This window comes from Oncorhynchus tshawytscha, linkage group LG29 (assembly GCF_018296145.1).
Source record: "Oncorhynchus tshawytscha isolate Ot180627B linkage group LG29, Otsh_v2.0, whole genome shotgun sequence".
In the NCBI taxonomy this organism is placed as follows: domain Eukaryota; kingdom Metazoa; phylum Chordata; class Actinopteri; order Salmoniformes; family Salmonidae; genus Oncorhynchus; species Oncorhynchus tshawytscha.
The window spans coordinates 17,277,056-17,295,589 of NC_056457.1; the positions used below are offsets into that span (position 1 = coordinate 17,277,056).

General features: G+C 47.1%; 1 protein-coding gene across 1 annotated transcript in view; it reads left to right on the forward strand.

The window, feature by feature from the left end:
• The window catches only part of sspo (SCO-spondin), a 70,646-nt gene that overhangs the window by 16,621 nt on the left and 35,491 nt on the right, over window positions 1–18,534 (forward strand). Inside the window, 32 exon segments of the mRNA XM_042308449.1 lie at window positions 337–489; window positions 648–785; window positions 1,079–1,261; window positions 2,393–2,425; window positions 2,428–2,542; window positions 2,847–3,006; window positions 3,290–3,338; window positions 3,605–3,724; window positions 4,009–4,257; window positions 6,261–6,388; window positions 6,649–6,790; window positions 6,978–7,157; window positions 8,098–8,357; window positions 8,465–8,486; window positions 8,645–8,765; window positions 8,954–9,167; window positions 10,752–10,893; window positions 11,078–11,248; window positions 11,474–11,716; window positions 12,076–12,231; window positions 12,488–12,646; window positions 12,886–13,050; window positions 13,578–13,769; window positions 14,252–14,371; window positions 14,571–14,700; window positions 14,847–14,972; window positions 15,279–15,604; window positions 15,757–15,927; window positions 16,177–16,429; window positions 16,534–16,580; window positions 16,718–16,888; window positions 17,548–17,682. Coding sequence (XP_042164383.1) covers window positions 337–489; window positions 648–785; window positions 1,079–1,261; window positions 2,393–2,425; window positions 2,428–2,542; window positions 2,847–3,006; window positions 3,290–3,338; window positions 3,605–3,724; window positions 4,009–4,257; window positions 6,261–6,388; window positions 6,649–6,790; window positions 6,978–7,157; window positions 8,098–8,357; window positions 8,465–8,486; window positions 8,645–8,765; window positions 8,954–9,167; window positions 10,752–10,893; window positions 11,078–11,248; window positions 11,474–11,716; window positions 12,076–12,231; window positions 12,488–12,646; window positions 12,886–13,050; window positions 13,578–13,769; window positions 14,252–14,371; window positions 14,571–14,700; window positions 14,847–14,972; window positions 15,279–15,604; window positions 15,757–15,927; window positions 16,177–16,429; window positions 16,534–16,580; window positions 16,718–16,888; window positions 17,548–17,682 — 4,974 coding nt within the window.

Genomic DNA, 18,534 nt, shown 5'->3' on the forward strand with positions numbered 1-18,534 from the left:
GTTGTTATCGTCATGATATTAATCAGCGGCAGTAGTATCTTCATCATCATCACTTTTGTCTTCACAATCAGCATCAACATCATCATCATCATCGCAATCATCATTACATTTTACATTGACATTTTAGTCATTTTTTTGCAGACGCTCTTATCCAGAGCGACTTACAGTAGTGAGTAGCATCTTCATCATCTTCATCATCATCATTGTCATTTGAATCGCCATCATTAGATTTGTTATCTTTGTCGACATCATAATCATCATCACTTGTTATTTCACTTGTTATTGTTATCACAATGTGAACCCTCTTTGCGTGACATACTTGCCTCTTGTCAACAGTGGATGGGCACTGGTTGCCGTGGGTGACATGGTCTAACTGCTCTAAGGATTGTGGGGGTGTGGAGGTAAGGCAAAGGGGATGCATCCCACCCCAGAATGGGGGCAGAGATTGCACCCAGCTCCCTGGAGAATCTAACCTGGCCACAGAAATCAGTAAGTCCACTAAGACTGAAATATATTTGACAAGATATGGAAGGGCTAATAATTGATGAAGTGCCATGAACTTACATTCTCCTACTCTTTCTCTTTCTCTCTCTCTCTCACTCACTCTCTCTCACTTTCTCTCTCACCCCCCCCCTCCCCTCCTCCAGAGCCTTGCCCTCAAGATGGCTGTGCCAACATCACATGTCCTAGTAGCCTGGTGAGACTCAGCTGTGCCCCCTGCCCAGTATCCTGTGCCCACATCAGCAGTGGCTCTGTCTGTGACCCGACTGCACCATGTTTCTCAGGTCAGAGAACAGGAGAGGAGGATGTGCTCTGTAGTCATATTTTCTTGATCAAATATCCCATTTATTGGCTGCAGATCCCAAGAGAACAGAACGCTAATCGACATAGAGAATAGTTTGCTGACCTACAGTGTGTATAAAGCACTGTGTTTAGCCACACACTTGTTCATGCTGGGGAGTTGTTGTATTTCCAAGCCCTAGCCTTCACTATTCTTCACTTTACTCTCTCCCCCTCTCCCTCCTCCTCCTCTCCCCCTCTCTCTCCTCCTGCCTCTCTCCCTTCCTCTCTCCTGCAGGTTGCTGGTGTCCAGAGGGTCGGGTGATGAACCATGCCCAGCAGTGTGTGTTGCCGGAAGAGTGTGTGTGTGAGGTGGCCGGCGTGCGGTACTGGCCTGGACAGCATGTCAAGAAGGACTGTGAGATCTGTACGTGTGAGAGAGGCAGACCTCAACACTGCCAGCCGAACACCGAATGTACAGGTTAGTCTACACAACACGACACAGTACACCCTCCTGTTAGGTTGTGTTCAGTTGGAAGAAATGGGAGAATAAAACAATGCGATTATGGAAAGTAGTGTACTTATATGGAGAGATGGTACTACTTCCTATTTTAAAATCACTTTTAGTCCCTACATCTTTTCTCATTTCCTGTCTCTTAAACAAGACCCAGACTTCACCTCTGTTCAAGTTCATGGTAACATGTTTTCCTGTCCATTCAATATTCTGCTGTTAAGATATTTTATCAAGGTTTAAGATGAATGATTAAATAATTCTACTCAGAAACTTAACCATTAGGGATTAGAGGTTATGTAGCATGAAAAAGGAGTCAATTAAAAATAATACACACAGCTCCAACTAGGTTGGAGGGGGAAGAGAGGAATGTATGTGTGTGGGTCTAAAGTAAGCAAAGAGGATCCTTAACCTATGTTTGAACCGACTCAGCTATAACTCTGTGGAGATAAAATAAGACAGCGAGAGCCCCTCCAGGTTTTCCGTATCTGGGGGGGGGACCGGAACTGTCTGCTAAGTGGTAATAAACTGTGGTGAGACTTCAGGAGTTAATCCAGTTATAGTGTGTCATGTATGTGCGCTAGTGAGTTGGAATGGACTTTAGAAGTAGCTTTGTCCTTGTCAGAGAGAAGGAGGAGCCTTCAAGACGCTATGACGAAATGTGATGTATATAAACCAATGTACATGATATTATGATCAGCGCTCTCGAGAATAAATTCTATTGGCTAATCTTGGTAGACTGGTTTCTGTCCATTTTATGCAAATAAGGATCTTACAAATTCTTAGAAACAGACAGAGTGATTTAAATTGAATTGGTTAATGAACACATATAGGAATTGTTTAATTCCTTTAACATCTGGAAAGGCTCATGAAAGTAATGTGTACTTGGACAAGATGTGTTGTTTGTACTACACTGCTGCATCGCTGACTGTCTGTGTGGGCGGCTGATAGCCTAGCGGTTGTGTTGGGCCGAAACCCTCATTGCTCTGGATAGGAGAGTCTGCTAAATTACTACATTGTAACGTAGTGTGTGTGTGTGTGTGTGTGTGTGTGTGTGTGTGTGTGTGTGTGTGTGTGTGTGTGTGTGTGTGTGTGTGTCAGTCCACTGTGGTTGGTCGACGTGGTCAGCTTGGGGGAGTGTTTGGGACCGTGTGGGGTCCAGAGTGTCCAGTGGTCCTTCCGCAGTCCCAACAACCCTAGTAACCATGGCAATGGGAGAAAGTGCAGAGGCATCTACAGGAAAGCTCGCCGGTAAAAGACACCGTACACATTCAATCACATTCATCATGTTTACACATGATGACAAATACATCTAAATGCTATACATTACGTATGAATGTTTGTTAAATACATTGCCTTTCCTGTCAACTTACAGCCATTTCAACATCACAGCAAGTAAAAGTGATACTTAGAAATGGTTAAAGAGTGGAATTGCTTTACACCCATAAATGTATGGAACATCCTGTACTCTGGAGCCTGGCAGAGGGATGGTAAAATGACCCAGTGTATGTGTTTGTGTATGTGTGTGCTTGCATGTGTGTGTGTCTGTCCCCAGCTGTCAGACAGAGCCCTGTGAGGAGTGTGAGTTCCATGGCCAGTCCCATGCAGTTGGGGACCGATGGAAGGCGGGCCAGTGCCAGCTGTGCCACTGTCTGCCCAACCTCACAGTGCAGTGTGCCCCCTACTGCCAACATGCTGCCACTGGCTGCCCCCAGGTCAGGAACACTGACGTTTACAGTAACTCTGCTAGTGTGTGTGTTTGTATGTGCATCTGTGTGCGCTTGCGTGTGTGTTCGCGTGCACCCATGTCAGAATACATCATGTTAAAAATGTGTTGTTATACCACTGTGTGACTGGAGGGTTCTTATCTAAGGTAAATGTTCAAGCATGTGTGTTCCCTCAACCACCTCTCTATAGTTCTGTTGACACACGACTCACTAGTTTCCTTTCATGGCCCTGTGTCATAGCAACAATCGAATAATGTCTTTTGTCTTGCAGGGTCAGAGTCTGGTTCCAGGGGAAGGTGACAAGTGTTGTTATTGTGAAGGTAACTAGTATCTAGTACATTACTAACCATATGTTCCCCTTTTGTCAATGATTCCAACGCTCGATATCAAGCTGGGAAAAAATCTATATTTGACTAAAATGTTAGCTGATATGATAGCTGTTGAAATCTGTATTTGAAATGGAAACCTGAGGTAGGGGTTATATCTGGCTAACCAAACACAGGTAACCTAGACAGAGGATATTAGGTGGTGACAGAATGCCAGTGGGAATGGGATTTTTCAGTGCTGAATTTCTCCCTATTGTCAGGTGACCATGGCACCATTTCAGTGGCAACGACACCAGCTACTGTGTCAGTGAGTGTCCAACCCTCCACCCCAACAGATGGCAGTATACCCTTGGTCCCCACGTATCCCCTTCCACCTGGAGGTCAGTATCGTTGATCTTTTTAACCATTTATTTGAATAAGGGACTGACACAATGAAAACACTCATTGATTTAACTATAATCAGATGCATCGTCCCACATTTTACCTTGAGCTTTTTGTCATTGCATCTGATTTATGAATAATTTATGAATAATCCGATGTAAAGACCACTGATGAATATTGTTGGAGATCTACCAAAATGTAACGCAAGATTTAATCTGTTGATCAGTGGTATTTGTAGTTTATCAAATATATTTGTAAGTATGCTGTGTTTGTGCTTGTATAGAGGAGTGCTGGTCACCCCTGGGGGTCCAATCTCTCCCTGACTCCAGCTTCAGTGCCTCCTCACACCAGTGGGGTCACCCTCCACGGGCAGGGCGTCTGTACGCACGAGACCCCCATAAGGACCTGCAGGGCTGGAGCCCTGACACAGAGCAGTACAGGAACCTTCCTACAGGGGCCCCCGAGGGCCACAGTGGAGCTGTGCAAGCCCCATATCTCCAGCTGGACCTGCTAAGACCCCACAACATCACTGGTAATGAACCACGTAAACCAAATCAAACCAAAACAAATCAAATCAGGGGGTCATATTGCTTGCAGCCAAAGTATATGGAGGATAGTATGCGTGGATGTGTACATGCACAAGTTAGTTTTATATGGGTGCTAGTTAATTCATGATATAAAAACGCTATCAACGTTTTCTCTTCTAACATCTCACTCTTTTCGCTTCTTTTCTCTTTCTCTACATCCTCACTATTTCTCTCTACCTCTCCCTCTCTACCTCTCCCTCTCTACCTCTCCCTCTCTACCTCTCCCTCTCTATCTCTCCCTCTCTACTCTCTCCCTCTCTACCTCTCCCTCTCTACCTCTCCCTCTCTATCTCTCCCTCTCTATCTCTCCCTCTCTACCTCTCCCTCTCTACCTCTCCCTCCCTCTCTACCTCTCCCTCTCTATCTCTCCCTCTCTATCTCTCCCTCTCTACCTCTCCCTCTCTACCTCTCCCTCCCTCTATCTCTCCCTCTCTACCTCTCTCCCTCTCTATCTCTCCCTCTCTACCTATCTCTCCCTCTCTCCCTCTCTATCTCTCCTCTCTATCTCTCCCTCTATCTCTCCCTCTCTATCTCTCCCTCTCTCTCTCTCTCTATCTCTCTCCCTCTCTCTCCCTCTCTATCTCTCCCTCTCTATCTCTCCCTCTCTACCGCTCCCTCTCTATCTCTCCCTCTCTATCTCTCCTCTCTGCCTCTCTCCTCTCTCTCTCCCTCTCTATCTCTCCCTCTCTATCTCTCCCTCTCTCTCCCTCTCTACCTCTCCCTCTCTCCCTCTCTATCTCTCCCTCTCTATCTCTATCTCTCCCTCTTTATCTCTCCCTCTCTATCTTTCCCTCTCTATCTCTATCTCTCCCTCTCTATCTCTCCCTCTCTACCTCTCCCTCTCTATCTCTCCCTCTCTATCTCTCCCTCTATCTCTCCCTCTCTATCTCTCTATCTCCCTCTATCTCTCCCTCTCTATCTCTCCCTCCCTCTCTATCTCTCCCTCTCTATCTCTCCTCTCTATCTCTCCCCTCCTCCCTCTCTATCTCTCCCTCTATCTCTCCCTCTCTATCTCTCCCTCTCTCTCTCTCTCTCTATCTCTCCCTCTCTATCTCTCCCTCTCTACCTCTCCCTCTCTATCTCTTCCTCTCTATCTTCCCCTCCTCTCCCTCTCTACCTCTTCCTCTCTACCTCTCCCTCTCTATCTCTCCCTCTCGATCTCTCCCTCTCTCCCTCTCTACCTCTCCCTCTCTATCTCTCCCTCTCTACTCTCTCCCTCTCTACCTCTCCCTCTCTATCTCTCCCTCTATCTCTCCCTCTCTATCTCTCCCTCTCTATCTCTCCCTCTCTCTCTCTCTATCTCTATCTCCCTCTCTATCTATCTCTCCTCTCTACCCCTCCCTCTCTATCTCTCCCTCTATCTCTCCCTCTCTATCTCTCCCTCTCTCTCTCCCTCTCTATCTCTCCCTCTCTATCTCTCCCTCTCTACCTCTCTCTATCTCTCCCTCTCTACCTCTCCCTCTACCTCTCCTCTCTATCTCTCTCTCTCTCTCTCTCTCCCTCTCTACCTCTCCCTCTCTATCTCTCCTCTCCCTCTATCTCTCCCTCTCTTCCTCTCTACCTCTCCCTCTCTATCTCTCCCTCTCGATCTCTCCCTCTACCTCTCCCTCTCTATCTCTCCCTCTCTATCTCTCCCTCTCTATCTCTCTATCCTCTCTATCTCTCCCTCTCTATCTCTCTATCCTCTCTACCTCTCCCTCTCTATCTCTCCCTCCCTCTCTACCTCTCCCCTCTCTCCTCTCTCCCTCTCTACCTCTCCCTCTATCTCTCCCTCTCTATCTCTCCCTCTCTACCTCTCCCTCTATATCTCTCCCTCTCTATCTCTCCCTCTCTATCTTTCCCTCTCTATCTCTCCCTCTCTATCTCTCCCTCTCTACATCTACATCTCCCTCTCTATCTCTCCCTCTCTATCTCTCCCTCTCTATCTCTCCCTCTCTGTGTCCACCAGGTGTGCTGACTCAAGGGGGAGGTGTGTTTGACACCTACGTGTCCAGTTTCTACCTGCAGTTCAGTAACGATGGCAGACAGTGGTACACCTACCAGCAGCTGATTGCTGATGCCCGCCCCAGAGCCAAGGTGCCCACTACCCATCAACCCTAGCACCAACTACTTTCCAAATTATATTCTAGCATGCCCACTTAATTTTAGGAAGTATGCTAGTGTACATATTGGAACAGAGAAAAACTCAAATTTGCTGTTGAATTTCACTGCAATCCATTTTCTTTCCCATCATCCAATTTAGGTCGTTATTGTAAAAGAGAATGTGTTTTCAATTACTTTCCTGGTTAAATAAAGGCACACAAAAAATCCAATCAACTTCAATGTTGATACCCCAGGTGTTCTTGGGTAACCGTGATGACCGGAGTGTGTCCTACACCAGGCTGGACAGGATGGTGTCGGCTCAGTTTGTGCGTGTGTTGCCTCACGACTTCCAGAACGGGATCTACCTCCGCTTGGAACTCATGGGCTGTGAAAATGGTATGTGTTGGACAAAGTATTTACAGTTGTGTGTATGCATTGGTTTGAAAAGTTGATACATTTTCTACATTTGATAAACAAATTAAAATCTACCAAACAGCAGCAAAACAATAAGAATAAATGCTATAGAGTCACTGTAAGTACAAATGGTTTAAAAACAATAACAGTCTCCTCCTCCTCTCTGTAGGTTCCCGCAGGCTATCCACCCCCTCTCCTCTCTCTCCTCTCTCTCCGGTCACCCCGGCCCGGCCCTGCAGAGATAGAGAGTTCCAGTGTGGTAACGGGCGCTGTGTCCCCACGGGGCCCAAGGGGGTTGTATGTGATGGGGTCAATGACTGTGGGGACGGATCTGATGAGCTGCGCTGTGGTCAGTTCCCATATTTACCCAGCATGACTTGGCTAGATGATCTCTCTCATTGATTCATAGTAGTGATATAGCGATAGTAGTGATATGGTGATAGTAGTGACATAGTGGAATTAGTGATATGGTGATAGTAGTGAAATGGTGACATAGTGATATGGGGATAGTAGTGAAATGGTGATAGTAGTGATATGGTGATAGTAGTGACAGTGATAGTAGTGGTATGGTGATAGTAGTGATATGGGGATAGTAGTGAAATGGTGATAGTAGTGAAATGGTGATAGTAGTGGTATGGTGATAGTAGTGATATGGGGATAGTAGTGATATGGTGATAGTAGTGATATGGGGGTTAGTAGTGAAATGGTGATAGTAGTGATATTGTGATAGTAGTGACATAGTGATAGTAGTGATATGGTGATAGTAGTGACACACATTAATCATAGTTATCAGATAGTTAGACAGACTGTCACAACGCCTGGAGTGGTGGGTGCGGAGTCAAACGCAGAGAGCAGAGGATACTGGGAAAATCAGACTTTATTTTGGTTTCCAAATGCTAACGCCCAAAACAACAGGCGAAAATGATCACAAAATGTCCAATCCAACACAGGGCACAAACGGACAGGAACACTACACGCACAACCTGACTAGCAGAAAACAAGCCCGCACAAAAACAGGCGGGCCTTACAGGCTTACAGGCTTAAATAGTACTGAATCAAAAAACAAAATAAGAGACAGGTGCAACCAATAAGACAAAACAAACAGAAAAGGAAAAGGGGATCGGTGGCAGCTAGTAGACTGGCGACGACGACCGCCGAGCGCCGCCCAAACAGGCAGGGGAGCCACCTTCGATGGAAGTCGTGACACAGACATTGTACATGAAGAAAGGCACAGTATGCTGAGAAGCATAACCAAATCCATTTCTTTCATGCATTGAACCTTTTTACAGGTACTCAGCCCTCCCCTACACCTATAAGCCCACGGGGCTGTCCCAGAGGTCAGTACTCCTGTCCGCCACCTGGGGGCTGTATTGATGCAGCCCTGCGCTGTGACGGAATCCCACACTGTCCCAATGGAGAGGACGAGATAGGATGCTACCCTCACGATCAAACCACCCAGGCAGAGAGGCCTAACAGTCCCACACCAGCTCCTCTAAGGACCCCTAGTATGGCCGCTGTCACTCTGCATAAGACTACCCCTACACCAACAGTAGGTCAAGGCACTCCTGATAACTCCTGTGTATTCATGTTTTCTGAGGTCGTGTGTCTTCTGTTTTTCAAGTTACAATAACCTTTTGTTTTTTCTAAACCCCACAGGCAGGTGGCCCTGGGTATAGAGGTCAGTTGGACATGGATGCATGAAGTTGTTCAGAATAGTGCCATTGTTGAATTTAGCTTATATTAAATTGTTATTTAAAGGGATACATTTTTGACTAGAAATGAAAATGATAGATTGTGGCTTGAGGTACTGAAGTATGTGAATTGGAATGCATGCAGGCATCTGTTCCTCTGCACTGGGATTGGAGGACGGGAAGATTCGCTATGGTCAGCTGACTTCATCCACCCACCGTGAGAACAACCCTGCGGATGCCGGGCGCCTCAACATTGTGCCTAACGTGTGAGCTCTCAAAACCGATAATGTATCAACAATGACATATTTTCTTGTTCTTCAAATATTTTGTTATCGACAAATATTCTCATTATCACGTCTTATGTTGGTCTCATTATCTCATAGTCTGATCATGGAGGTTATTGACTTCTTAATTACATATTGACCTATTGTCTCATTCATTTGTCTCATGTCAGTCTGATCATGGAGCCTGGATGGAGCCCCCTGCCAGGCGACCTTCAGCCCTACCTCCAGGTGGACCTCCTAGAGCCCACCTGGGTGTCTGGCGTGGTGACCCAGGGCACTGAGAGGATGTGGGGCTACCTTTCCAAGTACCGCCTGGCCTTCGCCCTGGTCCAGAGCCACTTCACTGACTACACCGAGACTGGAGAGAGGGGCAGTCCTGCCAAGGTAGTAATGATTATGACCATAATACACTTTATTTGTAAAGTACTTTTTACATCTCAGGTAGGTACAAACCTCTGGAATAACAGAGCAGTACAATTATGTTTTTCTTCTTCAAAATCAATGTTTATTGAGCTTCAGTAAGATGGGAAAAACAGAAAATGGTATAAAATCAGTGCTTTTGTATTGTAATGTGATCTTGTTATGATGAAATATTGATATATTTACAATAGCTCAAATTTATGATCATAATCCTTTTACAAATTATACGTGTGATATTAGCTCCAGTATCAGTTTACTGTTCCACTGTTACAGACAGAGGTGGTATCAGCTCTGACTATGCTTTTCCACTACTACAGAGAAGATGTCACAGCACACAGGACAGCAGAGATCCTCCTCTGGGAGAGACGATCTAGAGGCCATTTTGTCTCCTCTGGAATAGCCTTTGACCAGATATATTTACTTCACTTAGAATGAAGAGTGAAGTCAACAGCGTTACTTAGAAAGTCTCCCCTACCATACACTCTTCTGTTATCCTCTTCAGACTTTCTATTTATAACACGTATAATATTCAACAGCACTGAAAGTTTCTTTTCCACACCAAATGAGGGATCCAGGGAGAACTGCTGCTGTTGTTCTCGATTTCCTCATTCAGGACAGTTTCGTTTCTGGATTCGTCTTTGGTTGTTCTGTGGTGGTTGGCATTCCAGCTAATGTACAGTACCGCCACATTTTACCAGATGCTCTCATCCAGAGTGACTTACAGTTAGTGCATTCATCTCAAGATAGCTAGAACACTTTTCCTCAAAAAAGTAGCTATTAGTTCACGGGGGTGGGGGGGTCATTGTCCATCAAGTGGACTGGAGTGTGGAGACAGAAAGATAGAGACAAAACAAAAACAAAGAAACAAAGAAGAAACAACAAGTGTGTGTGTGTGTGTGTGTGTGTGTGTGTGTGTGTGTGTGTGTGTGTGTGTGTGTGTGTGTGTGTGTGTGTGTGTGTGTGTGTGTGTGTGTGTGTGTGTGTGTGTGTGTGTGTGTGTGTGTGTGTGGAAGACCAGAAGTCCCCACAAGAATAATAAACAAACAAACGGGGACATTTTGTTAGTCCCCACGAGGTCAAACGCTATTTCTTAAGGTTAAGGTTAGAATTAGTGTTAGGGTTTGAATTACGTTAAGGGTTAGGGTTAGGAGCTAGGGTTAGCTTTAGGGTTAGAGTTAAGGTTAGGTTTTTGGGTTAGGGTTAAGGTTATGGTTAGAGTTAGGGTTAGGGTTAGGGTTAGGGTAAGGGTAAGAGTACGGGTTAGGGCTAGGGTTAGGGGTTAGGGAAAATAAGATTTTGAATGGGACTGAATTGTGTGTCCCCACAAATTTAGCTGTACAAGACTGTGTGTGTGTTTGATGAAAATAACACGTTTTTATTTATTTGCCTTTATTTAACCAGTTAAGTCATTGAGAACACATTCTCTTTTACAATAATGACCTGAAAGTCAGGAGAGAACTCCAAGGTGAAGCTTGTATAATTTACTTGAACCAATTGGTTTAAAAGCACAACCTTTTGTCCAACCCCTTCTCCTTGTCTGTGTACAAGGTGTTTGAGGTGCGGATGGTGGGCAGGACCCCGGTGACGCGTTGGCTTGGGAGGCTGGTCCGAGCTCGCTACCTCCGCATCATCCCAGTAGAGTTCCGACACACTTTCTATCTCCGTGCAGAGATCCTAGGCTGCAAAGGGGGTAAGAGCTCTGATATTAGTCGGTAGAAAAGTGGAACAAATATTTTGAGTGCTTTAAAACTTGCATGTTGAGCTCAAACTAGATGCTCTGTCCATTATAGAGTACATCGCACTTATCACACGTGCGTATTGTTTTCTCCATCGCCATCTGTCAGTCTAACGTAAGAATTCACCCTATATGACAGAGGAATTGGTGACCCCTAGCAGCGCCACGACTCCCCGTGGTGGTGGTGTGGTGACAGTGAAGCGCTGCTACCCTGGCCAGTTTGCCTGCCACAGTGGGGAGTGTGTTCCTGTGTCTGCGCTGTGTGACGGCCGACTGGACTGCGAAGACCACTCTGACGAGATCAACTGTGGTGAGTAGGGGGTCACCCATGTGTTTTGAATACGGAACCATGCAATATACATGTGTTACCGAGAGGATGACGTTCTATTTTCCAATGTAAACATTGCAACATTGGCACTCATATCTGTACTGTTGCAATCTTTCAACTGATTACACCACCACTTCAATTTCTCAAGTATATCTGGAACTGATATGAAGTCAAATGCACGAATGAACCACTCTCTCGACACTTCAGGCACAGTGCCCACCAGGGGTCAACCCGGGGTACACACCAAGGAACCCCAGGATGGTCGCCCTGGCATTGCCACCACGGGTACCCCGGGTCTCAGTCCTGACAGTTCTGGGGGAACAGGGTACCCAGGGGTTCATGGGTTCACCACCCCCAGGCCAGGTCAGTGGACATCCAGGTCCACTGGGTACCCAGGGATTGGGACCAGCACCCTCCATCCTGGAATACCTGGACTGCAGTCTACAACAGGTGAGATTCTTAAAGAACACTGTTACAAGTGGCCTCTCTTTTATCTTGTTATCAAAGAGAGTGTGTGTGTGTCTGTGTGTGTGTGTGTCTGTGTGTGTGTGTGTGTGTGTGTGTGTGTGTGTGTGTGTGTGTGTGTGTGTGTGTGTGTGTGTACACCACATGTAATGGGGTCCTTGACATGATCTCTGACATGGCTGATCTGCTATTTGAACCAGTGTTCTCAGTTGACCCATAAAAGCCCAGGTATTTATGAGTCCGGAGCACAGGTTCTTCAGTCCTGATAAAGGAGATATCACTGTACAACGCTAACTAGCCATCTAGCTACATGTTAAGGTGCTCGTTGGTTTGTTTATCTCCAGCTCTCTGGGTGACCACGACCGCCCATGACGGAGGCCTACCCAGAGTCCTGTGTGTGGAGGGCCAGTTCTCCTGCAGGCTGTTTGGCTGTGTGGATGCTGCGGTGGTGTGTGATGGTCACCAGGACTGTCTGGATGGCTCTGACGAAGACCATTGTGGTACAGTACATGTCACCAGAGTCTGGTTCAATTTCTCCCCCTTCTCCTCTCCTCCTCTTCCTCCTTCTCCTCCTCATCCTCCTCCTCCTCATCATGATCATCATCATCACCATCATCATCTTCTTCATCATCATCACTGACAGATTACATGAGTTGACCTGAAAATGCCACAGTATTAACTATTACCATTACCTTGCCTATAGTGACACCTATTGCTTGCTGTAATAGTCCCGCTCATATTCCTGCTCTTCCTCAGGTACTACACCAAGGCCAACAGTAATGACACGGCGCCCCCTAGTGCCCAGCCCATGCTCCCCCAAGCAGTTCTCCTGTGGCAGCGGGGAGTGTGTGCACCTTGACAAGAGGTGTGACCTGCACAGGGACTGTGCTGACGGATCAGACGAGCGAGACTGTGGTACGGCAAGCCAGGAGGGTCAAAACTGGGGGGCTGATTTACATTTCAGTATGATTTACAGTAGATTGCATTGCATACACTACCATGTAAAGTACATGGAGTCCTTACAAAAAAAACTGCTGCATTGCATCCATAAAGGGCAAGGTAATATTATCTGTCCTTGTCCAGGATCATTGTCCAGTAATGTTCATTCATGAATCGTTAAACATGATTATTGATGGTGTCTGTCTGTTCCCTAGTAAACTGTATCATGTCAGCATGGACGGGCTGGAGCCAGTGCAGTGTGACATGTGGCCTGGGTTCCCTGTTCCGCCAGAGGGAGGTCCTGAGAGAGGCGCTGGCCGGGGGAACGTGTGGGGGCGCCCAGTTTGACAGCCGAGCATGCTTCCCTAAGGCGTGTCTCGGTGAGGGGGCACCCCGAGATCTGACCCTCTTTTGACTGTTTTTGTCTGTCTTCCTCTATTTTGACTGTTTTCGTCTGTGCCTTCCCTTATTTTGACTGTTTTCGTCTGTGCCTTCCTCTATTTTGACTGTTTTCGTCTGTGCCTTCCCTTATTTTGACTGTTTTCATCTGTGCCTTCCCTTATTTTGACTGTTTTCGTCTGTGCCTTCCCTTATTTTGACTGTTTTCGTCTGTGCCTTCCCTTATTTTGACTGTTTTCGTCTGTGCCTTCCTCTATTTTGACTGTTTTTGTCTGTGCCTTCCTCTATTATGACTGCCTCTTCTCAAGATCTGTGTCAGTTGTTGATTTCTTTCTCTCTCGTCTTGTCTCCCTACTCATTATTTCCCAGTCTCTCGTCTCTCTATCAGTTGCACTCTCCTTTGGTTTACACTAATGTGCTCTACCAAGCCCTGCTCATTCAAAGTTCCTCTGCTTCCTCCTTCTCTCCCTCGTCCCCCATCCCTGCATCTCTCGTCTCTCTCTCCCAGTGAACGGTCAGTGGTCAGAGTGGACGGGCTGGTCCCTGTGTGACACGCAGTGCGGGGGAGGGCTGAGGGGGAGGAACCGGACCTGCTCCAATCCTCCCCCTAAGAACAGGGGGCGTGACTGTGAGGGGATGAGACTGCAGACCCAGAGCTGTAACAGCCAGCCCTGTGGCCCCAACACAGACTCACAGACAGGTGAGCTGCAAATAAATAGGTTATGTTTTCGACTGTCCCCATAGGAGAACCCTTTTTGGTTCCAGATAGAACTCTTTTGGGTTCCATGTACTGTAGAACACGCTGTGGGAAATGGGTTCGACCTGGAACCAAAAGGGCTCTCCTATGGGGACAGCCAAAGAACCCTTATTGGTTCTAGATAGCACCTTTTTTCTAAGAGTGTACACGTGATCATGTTGTCTTATGGTTTGATCATGTTGTCTTATGGTTTGATCATGTTGTCTTATGGTTTGATCATGTTGTCTTATGGTTTGATCATGTTGTCTTATGGTTTGATCATGTTGTCTTATGGTTTGATCATGTTGCCTTGGACTATGGTATGTTTGTAACATGCTATTAAAAAAATATGAATTCTGTGGCACACACAACTTAATGGGCAATACCCCATTAAACTGTTACTGGTAATAGTCAAGCTCTAATAATGTAAATTGCTTGCTGTCTAGGCTGTACTAAAGGCATGGTGGTGGTAAGAGAGGCTGACTGCCAGTCTGGTAGAGTGGAGCCATGTCCCCCCACCTGTTCACACCTACACTACCCCAACTGCACCTCCCAATGCGTCACAGGTATTAAGTGGTGTATATGAATCAGAATGTGTTTGTGTGTGTGTGTGTGTGTGTGTGTGTGTGTGTGTGTGTGTGTGTGTGTGTGTGTGTGTGTGTGTGTGTGTGTGTGTGTGTGTGTGTGTGTGTGTGTAAGCACGAGTGTGCATGCATTCCTGTGTGTGTCTGTTTGTAGTTAACTCTCTTCTGTCTCGCTACCCAGGTTGTCGTTGTCCGGCTGGTTTCTTTCTACAGGATGGCCGGTGTGTGAATGCCAGTCAGTGTGGGTGCCACTGGGAGGGACTGTCACTGCAGCCTGGACAAATGATCAGCAAGGACAACTGCAGCACATGGTGAGAGGCACACACACACACACACACACCAAGCCTGCCTACATCCCACATCATTCCTTTACAATAATCGTGTTTTGTCATATTGTCATTTCATGCCATGTCATGTTGCTACATGTTCTCCCTCTTCTTCTCTCTCTCTCTACCAGTGTGTGTGAAGATGGACGTGTCTCATGTGACAACTCCAGCTGTGTGGCCAGCTGTGATTGGTCAGCCTGGTCCTCCTGGACATCATGTGACAGCTCCTGTGGGGTTGGACTACAGCAGCGCTATAGGTGGGTTCACCTCACCAGCATCCCACCAACAGTGACACATATAAACCATTGTGTGGCTCATCATGTGTCTCTGATGGCTTTCTGTCCCCTGTCCCCTGTCCTCTGTCATCTGTTCCCTGTCCTCTATCCCCTTTCATCTGTCCCCTGTCCCCTATCCCCATCCCCCATTCTCTGTCCCCATCCCCTGTCCCTTATCCTCTATCCTCTGTCCCCTGTCCCCTGTCCTCTATGCTCTATAATCTTTTCCCTATCCTCTGTCACCTGTCTTCTGTCCTCTATCCACCGTCTCCCTGTCCCCTCCCCCAGGTCCCCTGTGAGCCCAGCAGGAGTGGCGAGAGTCGAGCCCTGTCCTGGGGACTCCTCAGAGGCTCGTCAGTGCTTCACCCCCTGTCCCCCTGGTAAGGATGAGGCGGTGTGGGGGAAGTGGACGGCCTGGTCAGAGTGCAGCAAGACCTGTTTCCACCACGTGGACGAGGTGGGGCTGAGAAGGAGGTTCCGCACCTGTAACATACCCACCAACACACACAGCTACACACACACCAACACACCCAGCTACACCCGCACCAACACACACACCGACTGTGAGGGGGACGCAGAGGATCAGGAGCCCTGTAACACCGTGCACTGCCCAGGTACATCCTCTATACACACACCTTATGTTCTGTCCTTCATCCACCATGTTGCTTTCACCCATTCTGTAGTCGCAGATCTGTGTAGATGAAAGGAAGGATGGAACTTTACACTATTGAGATACACCCCCCTGCTGTCTCCCCCTCCTCCCCAGTGAATGGCGGCTGGTCGGAGTGGTCCCCATGGTCCCTGTGCTCGTCAGAGTGTGACTCGGGGGCTCAGACCAGAGATCGCTTCTGCAGTTCTCCTCCTCCACAGCACGGGGGCAGCACCTGCCCAGGGCCTCACATCCAGACCCGAGACTGCAACTCCCACCCCTGTTCAGGTAACGAACTGGAATCATACACACATTCTGGAATCATACACACATTCTGGAATCATACACACATTCTGGAATTCATCATAACAAGGCTTTTACTACTAGTGCACCTAATTCTACCTGGTCAGGTAAACAGTAACATGTATTCACGCCAAGTTTACTACATATTATCTGTGGGATTTAAAGTGGTCAAATCATTTGACAGATTAAATCGCATCGCGTTGCTGTGTGTCCCACTGTCTGTGTGGCATATAGGAGTGTGTCCAGAGGGCATGGCCTACATGAGCAAGGAGCAGTGCCAGGCTCACGGTGGTGCGTGCCCACGGGTGTGTATGGACATGACAACACAGGTGGAGTGTGCCACGGAGTGTTACGACGGATGCTACTGTGTCCTGGGTCTCTATCTACTCAACAGCACTTGTGTGCCCCTCACCCAGTGCCCATGCTACCACCATGGAGAGATGTACCCAGGAGGAGCTAGTGTGAAACTGGACGACTGCAACAACTGGTACTCCCATCGAAGAATATAAACATAATGTTATTGAAAAGGAAAGAAATATGAAAAAGTATAGTATAGGACTCTGTCTATGCATCCTTTCCTTTTGTCCTTAGCACATGCCATAATGGAGAGATGGTGTGTGGAACAGCACCCTGCGCTGGTGAGTCCAATGCAGCCTGATCAAATATGCAAATATGTTCACTCAGTGTTCCTCAGTGCGGCCCTGGACGGCAGCACCCCAAACAATCAAGAGAGACTGTCAACCTGTCTCTCTCTCTCTGTGTCTCTCTTTCTCAGTGGACTGTGGCTGGAGCAGCTGGACCCAGTGGAGCGCCTGCAGCAGGACGTGTGACGTGGGCGTGAGGAGGAGGTACCGCTCGGGGACCAATCCACCGGCTGCGTTCGGGGGGCGTGTCTGCAGGGGCGACAGGGTGGGGATGGACACTTGCAGTCTGGAGCCCTGTCAGGGTAGGGGAGGTGACAGACAGACACCATCATTACACTCCTACAATAGGCTGGTTCATTTCATTGGCTTCTACATGTGGTCTCTTGGTCATTACAATATAAATCCCACATGGGTTATGAGTAGGAATGACAAACAGTAGATCTATATCCCACATGGGTTATGAGTAGGAATGACAAACAGTAGATCTACATCCCACATGGGTTATGAGTAGGAATGACAAACAGTAGATCTATATCCCACATGGGTTATGAGTAGGAATGACAAACAGTAGATCTACATCCCACATGGGCTATGAGTAGGAATGACAAACAGTAGATCTATATCCCACATGGGCTATGAGTAGGAATGACAAACAGTAGATCTATATCCCACATGGGTTATGACGGTGATGGTGCAACAGAAGGAATTCAGAGAGATAATGTGAACATTGCATATTTGGCCACCGGTCCAGATACCTATACTTTTTCTGGAAATGTCTCACCCACAATGTCTACATCAATGTGTGTGTGTGTGTGTGTGTGTGTGTGTGTGTGTGTGTGTGTGTGTGTGTGTGTGTGTGTGTGTGTGTGTGTGTGTGTGTGTGTGTGTGTGTGTGTGTGTGTGTGTGTGTGTGTGTGTGTGTGTGTGTGTGTGTGTGCGTGCGTGCGTGCGCCTATGCCAGGTGTGAAGGAGCCATGGAGTGCATGGTCAGAGTGTTCGGTGACGTGTGGAGGGGGGTACAGGAACAGGACACGGGGGCCCCAGAGAACCCATGGTACTGCCCAGCAGTTCTCTGCCTGTAACCTGCAGCCCTGTGGTGAGTACAGAGAGAGAGGGAGGGAGGTAGCAGGCTCTGATCTCCCACTCTGACTTACAGTATGACCATGTCTTGTGACCTTTGAGGATGTTATATTTTGATATTCATGTATTACTTTCTCGCTGACACCGAGTACAGTACAGTGCCTTGCGAAAGTATTCGGCCCCCTTGAACTTTGCGACCTTTTGCCACATTTCAGGCTTCAAACATAAAGATATAGATATAAAAAGATATTTTTTGTGAAGAATCAACAACAAGTGGGACACAATCATGAAGTGGAACGACATTTATTGGATATTTCAAACTTTTTTAACAAATCAAAAACTGAAAAATTGGGCGTGCAAAATTATTCAGCCCCCTTAAGTTAATACTTTGTAGCGTCACCTTTTGCTGCGATTACAGCTGTAAGTCGCTTGGGGTATGTCTCTATCAGTTTTGCACATCGAGAGACTGACATTTTTTCCCATTCCTCCTTGCGAAACAGCTCGAGCTCAGTGAGGTTGGATGGAGAGCATTTGTGAACAGCAGTTTTCAGTTCTTTCCACAGATTCTCGATTGGATTCAGGTCTGGACTTTGACTTGGCCATTCTAACACCTGGATATGTTTATTTTTGAACCATTCCATTGTAGATTTTGCTTTATGTTTTGGATCATTGTCTTGTTGGAAGACAAATCTCCGTCCCAGTCCCAGGTCTTTTGCAGACTCCATTAGGTTCTCTTCCAGAATGGTCCTGTATTTGGCTCCATCCATCTTCCCATCAATTTTAACCATCTTCCCTGTCCCTGCTGAAGAAAAGCAGGCCAAAACCATGATGCTGCCACCACCATGTTTGACAGTGGGGATGGTGTGTT